General features: G+C 36.8%; 1 protein-coding gene across 1 annotated transcript; it reads right to left on the reverse strand.

The window, feature by feature from the left end:
• Nucleotides 1-3987: 3987 nt before the first annotated feature.
• LOC112287618 (uncharacterized) lies at nucleotides 3988-5235 on the reverse strand. The gene has a single exon (XM_024530784.3). It carries the CDS (start codon nucleotides 5031-5033, stop codon nucleotides 4239-4241), a length of 795 nt encoding a protein of 264 aa, XP_024386552.1. The 5' UTR covers nucleotides 5034-5235; the 3' UTR covers nucleotides 3988-4238.
• Between the last annotated feature and the right edge of the window lie 6157 nt (nucleotides 5236-11392).

Consider the following 11392-nt stretch of genomic DNA (forward strand, 5'->3'; position numbering starts at 1 on the left):
TTTTTTAAACTTTGTATTTGATTAAATAAATTATTTATGCTTAAACTCAAACCTATATTCCATTTCTACAAAAAAATTAAGTATATTTCATTCAACATTGTTCAAAATAAAATATAATTTTAATATATCTCTCAAGTATCCTGAAATTTCTAAAATCTTCAATTTTTTTGATAATTTTAAAAATACACCTAGCAGAGTATATAAACAAATATCAGCAACAATGATTCTAATATAGTATACAATGTTAATTTGTCTGGTTTTGTTTTTTGTATTTTTCCTGCATTCCAATTCTTTTAGCTTTGAGAGGAAATGGTATAACTCTAAACTTTTCCAAGCTAGTACACTCCCTTCTCAAGCTCGATGATCATAGCAACAAGTCCATTCATGTAGCAACCACCATTGCTGCAAACAACTTTACACAACATAGTCAAGGAAGTACATGCATTGAAATTGCAATGACAAATTCTTTGTTACTTACAAGATCATGGATGCTCAAACCTTAAGCAAATAACCAACAATACAAAGAGTGTTATAGCATAATGCAAGCATTTAAGAGCACATCACTAAGACTTGAAACCTCATCCCTAATTTCTAATGACTCCTAAAATAGAGGCAAGATTTTGTCAAATCAAAGAAAGGAGGATCCTTGATCAACCCCACTTTAAAACAATTGGAACTTGCACTAAGCATAAGTGTAATACAATCCCTCAACCTCACAACACAAATACACCTAACAATGTAAGTAATATTAGTAGGCATCAATTCATGAATAAATCACCACAACTACTAACAAAGAAGTCTACTTAGCACTTATCTACATCAATATTAGATGCATTGCATGAAGTACTCATTTATGTATGTTGCAGAAGATAATTTTGGAATTTACAAACATGAAAAGAGATTGTTGATATTTCAAGGTACTGTAGAAACCTATTTTTGAAAAGTCCTTCAAAATAGTCTATTAGAATAAGAATTCAAAATATTAATTTGGAGCTTTTTGAAATTTCAATAACTAAAGTATTTTATTTTTAAACACGCAAAACATTACAAACAAGACTAATACAGCATTTTATAACTAATTTACAAGTATTCTGTAAAGCATAGATAAATATTGATTAAGCAAAAAGTTTAATAAATTTCACACTTCAAAAAAAAAACAATAAAAATCACACAAACGAGATATTATCAATCTTCTAATTTATCCTATCCTTAAGGTAATATAAAAAGTATAAGTATTGTATCTAACCTTACAAGTTCTGTAAACTACAAATCATACAAATAGCACACTCATAATATTGGTACTCCAATCTAAATTACCATAAAATTTATAGCAAAAACATCACGCAAATAGATGTGCAATATATCCAAATTCATTTGATTCAAACATACAAAAACATATACCCCAAATCGTAGAACAAATCAAATATAACTTAATCAAAACCAAATAAAACAAAACACACTATTGCTGTATTTTGTGCACGGTACAGCCACGAATCATTACCAAACCCCACCTGCACCAAATGCCATATCAGAACACACCTCATTCTCTCATTGGGAAACCCAGACCCAAAACACGCACTCAATGAAATTCCTTCTACAATTCTTCACTACTTCTAAATCTTTACATTTCTCCTGTCGAGAACATTGCAAACTATATCCTGTGTTTGATCAACACCTCCCCTCATTAACCATATCAACGACCATCTACTTCCCAACGACAACTCTAATACACCATCTCACGTGACACATTCTTGACAATACATGTTGACTTCCACTTTCATCTCCCACTCGCCACACCCATTTCTTATCCTTCACCACCCCACACCAATACCCACTTCACCTGAAAATCCTCGTCACTACCAATCACAACAACCTTCGTCACAATCACCATATCCAACCTGTGCGTGTCATATTGGGTCATACACTGCTGCGCTATCCCCCAACGGATCTTCTATCCCACCATCGCTGCATCGACACAACCACGTCGCTTTCAACGTCCCCTACGAATCCGAACATCCGTGACAATGCTCCAAGTCATACCTCCATGCACATCATCACGATCTGCACTGCAGTAGCTTTCCACTGCACACTCAATTACTGACTCTCTCCATCTGACCTTCCCTTCCCACACCAAACGGCTTCCACGCAACACCTACAACACGTGATCTCCGCACCGTGGGTGCATTCGTCGCAAGCCCTTCAGTACGTACCCGACGCACCCAACCTCTCTGCATTCCACCATGCACCCACGCCTGCCCAAATCTTCATGTCTCCGGATCCACAGTCCTCACTAACACCACGTGACGCTCACAAACGTACCCCTCCGATTCCTGCACTGCTTCAACCGGAACTCACCCGTCCCCCATCCCGCCACCACGCTCTCCCGCCCCACGCCTCTCGCCTGCTACACTCCACGGCCGCCCACCACCAGCCTCCACCAACACTCTCGCACCCGACTCCCCTTTCACACGTTCAAAACACCCCGTTACTACGACCTGCTACACTTCACACTTGCAAATACATCTGAAAAGTCTACGCCCACACCTTCGCCTCGTGCCATCGGCAGTCCCCAAAATGTTTCCCACGCTCACAACTGCGACGTAACCTAATTCGCACCCGCTCAAATCATCCAATTCCTCGACCTGCACCCGGGTCCCTTCAAAGGCCAAACTCCATCCTTGGCACCGCCGCTGCAGCCCCTCCTTATCCACCAAGTCGTCCGCCACTGCTGCCTTCCCGCTCCAGTATGACTCTCGAACCCGCTCATGCAGGGCGCCTCCAACCGCCCTTTCTCGCCGGTCGCAGCTTCTCCCACCAACTTCACGTAAGAACATATCTGCTCATCATCCGAAACCCAGCAACACGTACCCATGTCACCCTCACTCCTCCCAGATGCTGGGCCATGAAACTCTACCCCCATCCGGACCACCTCTACCACGTCCACATGTCTCAGCCCCCTCGCACCACTCCGTGCGCATGCTTGCCATGTCCTTGTCGCCCTGCGCCGCTTACCCCACCCACCCTTCCCACCATCCGCCGTTTGCAATCCTCCGCCCACGTCCCAGGGTCCCGATCGCCATACCCCACCCGACCCTCCCGCCAATCCGACGATACCTCCCACCCATCGCCACAGCTGAATGCAAACCTTCCTGCTCCTCACCCTCCTTCTTCACACGCATATTCCACCTTCTCATCCCCGCCCCACCACAGCGGCCCCCTCTTCTCTGCGCAAACATAACCACACTCGTACTACGCCCAACCCGTATTCTCCCACTTCCCCTCCTCTTCTTCCTCGCAACTCCCGCGACGCTCCCTCCGATTCCCGCACCCCCTAACACCCAGCTCCCACCCTTCCGACCAATCAACCAACGCAAGCCAATCGACAATTCCCGCTCCGGCACTCTCTCGCTGATGCTGGATGCGCACAAGCGCTCCTCGTCTCTGGGCGCGCTGCGTCGGTCCTCTACTTACCATCTCGCACAAGTGGATTTGCAACCTCTCCAAATGCGCCCAACCCATCCATTCAATGCAACTGGACGCCCCAACCGACGCCCGTGCACCCTTCTTCCTAATGCTTCCTCCACACGGATCGCCACCGGCACATCCAACTCCACAGACCGATGCTCCCCCGGGTCTCACCACAAAAAGACGAGCCCTGAATAAACATGTCTACTAGCGTGAAGCCCCACACATACACACGGCACAACAACCCCTGTTAGCTTCATACACCAATCATTCGGCGCCCACAGCATCTCCCGAGTTATACTCGCACACACGAACCACGCACCACTGCAGTCCCCCAACCCCCCGCCTCCACCGCACACGCCTCGCTGCCAAAACAAACCAAATCGCAGCCACCAACCAAGCTCACACCGCCATGTACGAGTCCACATCGGCCCCCTCTCACCACAAACACAACCCCAAACACCACTTCCACTTCACCTCTGCAATGCAAGCATCCCACAACCATATTCACGCCTTTGCAAATTGTCCCAAACGTCTCCACAAATTGGAGCTCAAAGCCCTGTGTGATTAAAAGACAGGCCCCACGGCTCCCGAATTCGGCTGCGCGTGTGTGAAATCTACACAACCGGCGTTGTCATCCAAACAACGCCACAACGTCGCAACCTCCAGCTCCGTTGCAGCAGCTACGCTGACGTCCACAAACCGACGCCACTACAATCACCTAACTCCTAAACCCGAATCCTACAGACCTAAACCCTCCGCCAATTCCCCCATCACCTGGCTGTCGTGTTCAAAATGGAGGTCAACACTCCCAGCACCATGAACGCCAGCATGGGGCTCAGGTCCAGAGCGTTGAAAAGCGGAGGGATGATGTTCCTGAACAGATTCAAATACGGGTCGCACATGTCCCGAACTGCTTGAAGCGGTTGCCTCTCCCACGGGATGTTGGGAAACCAACTCAGAAGCACGCGCACCATCAACACTCCGCTGTAAAGCTCCAGCCACTTCGCCATGCCGCTGGCAACCACCGTCAGAGGCGTGCTCACGGACCCCGGAGCTTGGCTAATTGACGCAAACAACAACGGCCCCGCAGCCAACACCAACCGCCCCTTCAGAGCCTTCACCAGCTCCCTCTCCGCATTCGTGGAGCCGTCCGGCAGCGGGGTCGCCGTCAAGGCGTCGCCCAACGCCTTCGCGACTCGCACCACCAATGACACAACCACAACCGCCCTCGATACCACTGCGCTTGCAACCCCCGCGGCTCCATTGCCACCGCTCCAACCTGCCACGCACGCTACGGGAGACCCAGTCGCCCTGGCCGCATCCACTCTCCCGGCGCTCAAACGAGGCACGCTCACATCGCCCGATTGCGAAACTGTCCAACTCAACCTCCCAGCTCTCTCCCCCAGAGACCCCGCACCCCTACTTCTGAGCACGCACACAACCCCGTACGCCAACTGCGGAACCCTCTGGCCTGCGCCGCAGATGGCTGCCTGCGAAGCACGTCGCGTGCGCAGTTCCGCAGAGGAAGTGGCGCCCGTGACGAGGGAGGCCATAGCTGAGGCCATCGCAATCACAATCAAATCGACAATCACCGGAACGCTGGCGCAGACTGCCCAGAATTCAAGAGGGCGGGTTTCAGGGGGTTTGCGGGGGCTTAGCACTCCGAGCAGGGGGAGGGGGGGGGGGGTTCACTTCTGGAACCTTCAGGCTGGGCTGGGCTTGGGTGGTGTTCGGATTTCGTGGATTTCGGTTCGGGCCAAAACAGCGTTGGGGATGTGGCATGGCGCATGGCATGTACTCCTCCTGCTCTGTGAGCAGCAGCAGCAGGCGGGGGAGGCGAGGTAAGGAGGGTGTCGAGCCAGACGCACTTGCCACGTGGATGAATGAATGAATGATCTCTTATCTTCCTTTGCTTTCTTCTATTCCAATCTCATCTTCTTCTCACTCGGGGCACAGCCCACCCCTTCGCATCTTTTTCCTGCTCCATTCTCACCACATGTATGGGACCCCCAGGCTCTGACAATGCCCCCTTCTCTCACATACCGCATTTGGTTGCCTCGTCCCAGTCGTAGCAACCATATGTGCATATTAAATGGCTTGCTTGTCTATATCTCTAAACATACAAAATAAACACACTTACATATTGCATTCATTTCACCTTGTGAATGTCATTCTTCTTTATGTTTTATTCTACAAATTTATTTGTCCACACATTATTATTTAGTATAATTTTTTTATAAAAATGATATAAGATTTAGTCTTTGATGTAGAATTTGTTGAAATTCTCCATTTAAGACTACAATATTTCCATCATATTACCTAGTGGCGCCATTTATGTCTAATAGAGTTTTATTGATTGCCTTTGGACAATGGCAATGTTAGATTGGACCCTCATTCTATGTGATGAGAAGTGTATTTTTTGACACATTTGTTTTTGTATGTTTCTTATTATTATTATGTAAATAAAACTATTCATTTAGATTGAGAGGAGATTTTAATATGAAATGTGTAATTTATTTACCACTTATAAATTGTACTGCAATATTGAAGGAAAGAACACAAAAATAAATAAATAAATAAAATAGTACTTTAAAATTTTATTACCACAATAATATAAACAAATATTATTCTATTTCTTGTTGGTCTTTGTAATAAAGATAGCTTTTTAAGATTGTTATCTACCTCAAGCATGTTCATCTTAATATACGATGCAATATCATCATTGCATTTTGGCACATATTTTTCTACTATGTGTTTTAGCTCGTCTTTATTCCACAACAAATGCTTTATAAGCATTGAATATGTAGCATTCTTGTTTGTATTCATTTCCTAGTACAACTTTAATGGAAAATCACCAATTATTTTCTTTGGTTCTTAAAGAATTTCATCATGAATTTAAAGTCTTTAATGTAATATATCTCTTTGTATTTGCCTTTGAATTCCATGATTTTGATACATTCAATATTTTACAGCCAACTGCTAATTCATTGTTTTTGGCTTGTTTTAAAAGTGAATAGATTTTCTAGTTTGATTGTTATCTTTTGAAGGTTACATATGATATATTATTAAACAAATTGTTTAATTTTCTTATATGTATTTTTTCTTATATAACTATCGAATTAGCGTTCTTTGTAAAAAAATTTATTTGGCACTAGAGATTGCAAGTTATCCTCTTCTTATATTATTTGTAGATTTTTTATGTTGTTTGAAATTATAAGAAAAATTATGGATGCTTTATTTGATATAAGTAAAAAAATATTTGTTTCTATTTTAGATCTTCATAAACTTAGCAATATTCTTAGAGTGGAATCTCCATGCTTTATCATGACCAACCACTAAAACATTAATCTTACGCCTATGGAAGAAGTTCAAAGTCTATATCTAGAAGTTGTAGATTTGAAAGAAGCAATTAGATCAACCTCACAACCAAATCTAAAAAGTTTTGTTTCTACTAGTACAATGTTGATAGGGATTAGTATGCTTGAAAAGTTTAATAGAACAAGATCAAAATTTTGAGGATTTTTGCAACAAGTCTAGCTCTATTTAGAATTCCATTTACTCTAATACTTGCATGGATTTATTTAAGTTGGATTTGTAGGCACACTTCTATATAGAAGTACTTTCTTTTGATTTGCACCTTTGATAGAAAAGGATTCATAACTCTTTTAAGAATTAGATTCATTCCTGTAAGAATTTATGGTTATATTTAGAAAAAGAATAGAAATTTAAAAAATAACAAAGATCAAATTCTTAGCTTTATGATAAGAATCATGTTTAGCTATCATATATATTTCTCAATTCTAAAACCTCGCTTGCAATATGGACTAAAATAACAAAGCTTTATTCAATCAATTTTGATATGGATTGGAGGATAGCATCAAAGATTTATTATTGACAATTCCAAAAGTAAAATCTTTTAAATGATTTATTACTCAAGCCATTGCATGCAACAATTGATTATTTAAAAGGCATTAAGAATAAAGACTTGCTTGAAGAGGAATAAGTGAAGTAATGACTATAGCTCATAAGTTTTCAAAAACTTATTGATCAAGGCCAAAATCAATACAAATTGCTACAAGATGTTTTAAATTCCTCATGGAATAAGAAAAGATTTAACATTTTCAAGAAGGTTTATACTTATATAATAAAGAAGCTAAATACAATGCTTAATATTATCTAAAGAAGCAAATCAATTACAAAATGAGGACCATGATTGCCAAAAAAGATAATGAATTAGAAAACAAGTTTTTTCAACTTCAATAGGAACTATGCGGGTAGAATCTAGTGCAATACCTAGTAAAGATTCTATTCTCTCTTAAAATCCCTCATTACATTTTATAATAGATGTGTGTTTAAGACCTAAAAATCATAAAGTCTTTACATTATTAAATTCAAGAACCTCAGCCTATTTTATAGAAAAAGATTGCCAAAAAATAAGAAATATCTTTAGTCAACAAAACTAAATCTATACATATAAAAGTCATAGATGGTCATTTGTTGTCTTTTGGAAATGTTATCGATAAGATTGTTCCTTAAGATGTAGCAATTAAAGATCATAATAGCACAATAATATTTATTTTGATAAGATCTACTTCTATCCAATTATTTTAAGATTATCATGATTAAAAAAATACAACCTTCAAATAAATTAGATTTTTCATAAACTTAATTTTTTTGGTAACTTAATCTAAAATTCCATTGGTCAAGTAAAATTATATAAGTTTAATACATCAAAATCCTTATTGATAGGTGTAAGAGTTTTTGTGCATGATACAAAAAAAATATCATCTTTTATTATATATATCATATCTATTTTTAATAATAGAAAGATATCAAATAATATTCCTAACTAGTATCAAGATTTCCAAGTCGTTTTTTTTTAAAAATAGAGATATTCATTTAAAATATTGACCTTATAATTATTCAATTAATCTATAAGATAGAGCTCAATTATTATTCACACCAATCTATAGCTTATTGCATAATGAATTGGCTGCACTAAAAAAGTATGTTCATGAAAAATTTACTAAAAACTTCATAATCTATTTAAAATGTTCAATAAGAGCTCCTATCTTATTTGTGAAGTTAAAAGATGGATTTCTACAAATGTACATAGACTATCAAGGACTTAATAAGATCACCATTAAAAATAGGTATCCCATACTTTTAATTTTATGACTTCTTGATCAACTCAATCAAGCAAAGGTCTTTATAAAAATAGATCTATAAAGAGCATATAATCTGATCTGCATCAAAAAAAAATAAAAAAATAGAAAATAGAAGAGTGATTTTTGAATTAGGCATAGACATTTCAAATATTATATCATACATTTTGGACTCACAAATGCATAAACCACTTTTTAACATCTTATAAATGATATTTATCATGCATTTCTTGATGATTTCGTTGTCTATTATTTGGACAATATTCTAATCTTCTGTAAAAATACACAAAGACATGAATTTCATATTTGTTATGTATTATAAAAACTTAGAAATATAGGAATATATTCCAAGATGAAAAAGTGTGTAATTTATATTACATAAGTTGACTTCTTAAGGTACATCATTTCTAACAAAGGTCTAATAATGGATTCAAATAAGGTCCAAACTATTATAGATTCAAAGATTCTAAAAATAATAAGATATATAATATTTTTTGAGATCTGTTATTTATTATAGGATTTCTATTAAGAACTTTTTTAAAGTTGTGGTTCATCTTATATGTTTGACATATAAAGATAAACTTGAGTAGAACAAAGAAATAAAAGCATCTTTTGAGGCTTTAAAGATAGCATTTATTTCAACACCAATTTTATATTGCATCAATTTTTTTAAGGCATTTTTAAAAGAAATAAATATATTAGATTTTGTTATAGGTATCATTTTGTCACAAATAGGAGCAAATCATAATCTCCATCCAATAGTGTTTTATTCCAAGTAATTTTCAACAGCCAAGATTATTTATGAAATCTATAAAAAAAAAAAAAAAAAAAAAAAAAAAAAAAAAATCCTATAATTATTGATTCATTTTAGGAATGGCATCATTATCTAGAAGGCACTTCTAATCCAATCATTGTATATATGGATCACAAGAATGTCAAGTACTTTATGTCTATAGGCGTTTTGAATCATCGCCAAGTCCATTGAAGCATGTCTTTCTGAAGATTTGGTTTTAAGATTACTAATAGACTTGAAAAACAACAAAGTTTGTCAAATGTCCTTTTTAAACATTCTTATCTTACATCAAAAGAAGGACATGTAAGTTTTGATCAACAAAGAACAATTAACTTCAAGCTAGAGCATTTTCATCTTTGAACATTAAAATCAACATTGACTATTGATTCAACCTTTGTCAAACAAATTCAATCAAGTATGTCATGTGATCTTCTTGTATGTGATATCAAGAATATTTCTTTTAGGTCACATGATACTTCCAAGTTTAAGTTTAAGAATAATCCACTCTATTTCAAAAAGGGATGATTATATATTCCAAAAAATAAAGGATAATTATGTATTTTTCAAGCTTGTCATGACTTTCCAACAACCAGATATTTTAAATACAATAAGACTTTAGAGCTAATATCTAGAGATTTTTGGTGGCTTCAAATGTGAAAATAAATTAATTTTTTTTACAATTATGTGATATTTGCTCAAAATCAAAAACTCCTCATCATCAACCTTATAGACTTTTTCAGCCATTATCTATTTTAAAACAATTATAATCTTTTATTTCTATAGATTTTATCACAAATCTTCTAATCTTAGACTTGTATGATTCTATATTTGTGATAATATATCATTTTATCAAGATGGCATATTTTATACTAGATACAAAATCTATCATAAGTGAAGAAACATCTAAGGTTTCTTTTGACAACATTTATTGCTATCATGGATTATTCAAAGCTTTTATATTAGATCAGAGGACTCAATTTGTATCAAGATTTTGGATAATCTTTTTCAAAATTCTAAAGGTGGATATAAAACTTGCTTTAGCTTTAAATCTTCAAATTAAAGAGCAAAAAAAATAAGTAAATCAAGTTTTGGAGTAATATTTAAGGTATACCATCAATTATCAATAAAATGATTAGACAATTCTTTTGCTATAAGCAAAGTTTGTGTATAATATTTTGGTATATTTTTCTACTTAATAAATACTTTTTTTTGCCAATTATGGTTAACACCTATAATTTGATGTTTTTGACTTTTTAAAAGTTGATAATCCTATAACAAAAGATTTTCCAAATTATTTTTTAGAGCTACATGCAATAATGAAGGCAAAGTGAAAGGAAGCTTAAAAATAACAAAAGATAAATGTAGATGCCTATTAGAAAGAATAATTATAATTTGACATAGATAACAAGATATGGATACTTCGTTGCAATATCAAGATTACTCGTCCTTGTGACAAGTTGGACTAATGTAGGTGTAGACCTTTTCTTATTTGTGAACAAGTCAATCTTGTTGCTTATCAATTTCATCTATCAAAGACTATCAAGTTCCATCTCATATTCCACGTGTCTCTTTTTAAGCCATATAAGATAGCAAATATCTCAAAAAAAAAAAGGACAAATACCATTGCTATCATGTTATAATACGACTATATAGTGAAAATATAATCAAAAATAAATTTTAAATTAATATTTAGTCATCTTGATTCAATAATAATTCAAGACATTTTAACATGGCTTTTATTAAAGGCTCTTAGTTTATTTTCTTGTAGATTAAAAGTTAGTTAATAATGTTACCTTTTAGATTATAAAAATTCTTTTATTGCCTTAAAAAAGCTATAAATTAGTAAAAATATAATAAAAGAAGTAAATAATTAGTATGATTGATATTAAGATTAAGTTGAAGATTAGATTAAGTTAAAAAATTCCTACAATAGATAATTTTTTTTATATTATATTAAGTGAAAACA

Source organism: Physcomitrium patens, chromosome 10, assembly GCF_059467195.1.
Source record: "Physcomitrium patens ecotype Gransden chromosome 10, ASM5946719v1, whole genome shotgun sequence".
Taxonomy (NCBI): Eukaryota; Viridiplantae; Streptophyta; class Bryopsida; order Funariales; family Funariaceae; genus Physcomitrium; species Physcomitrium patens.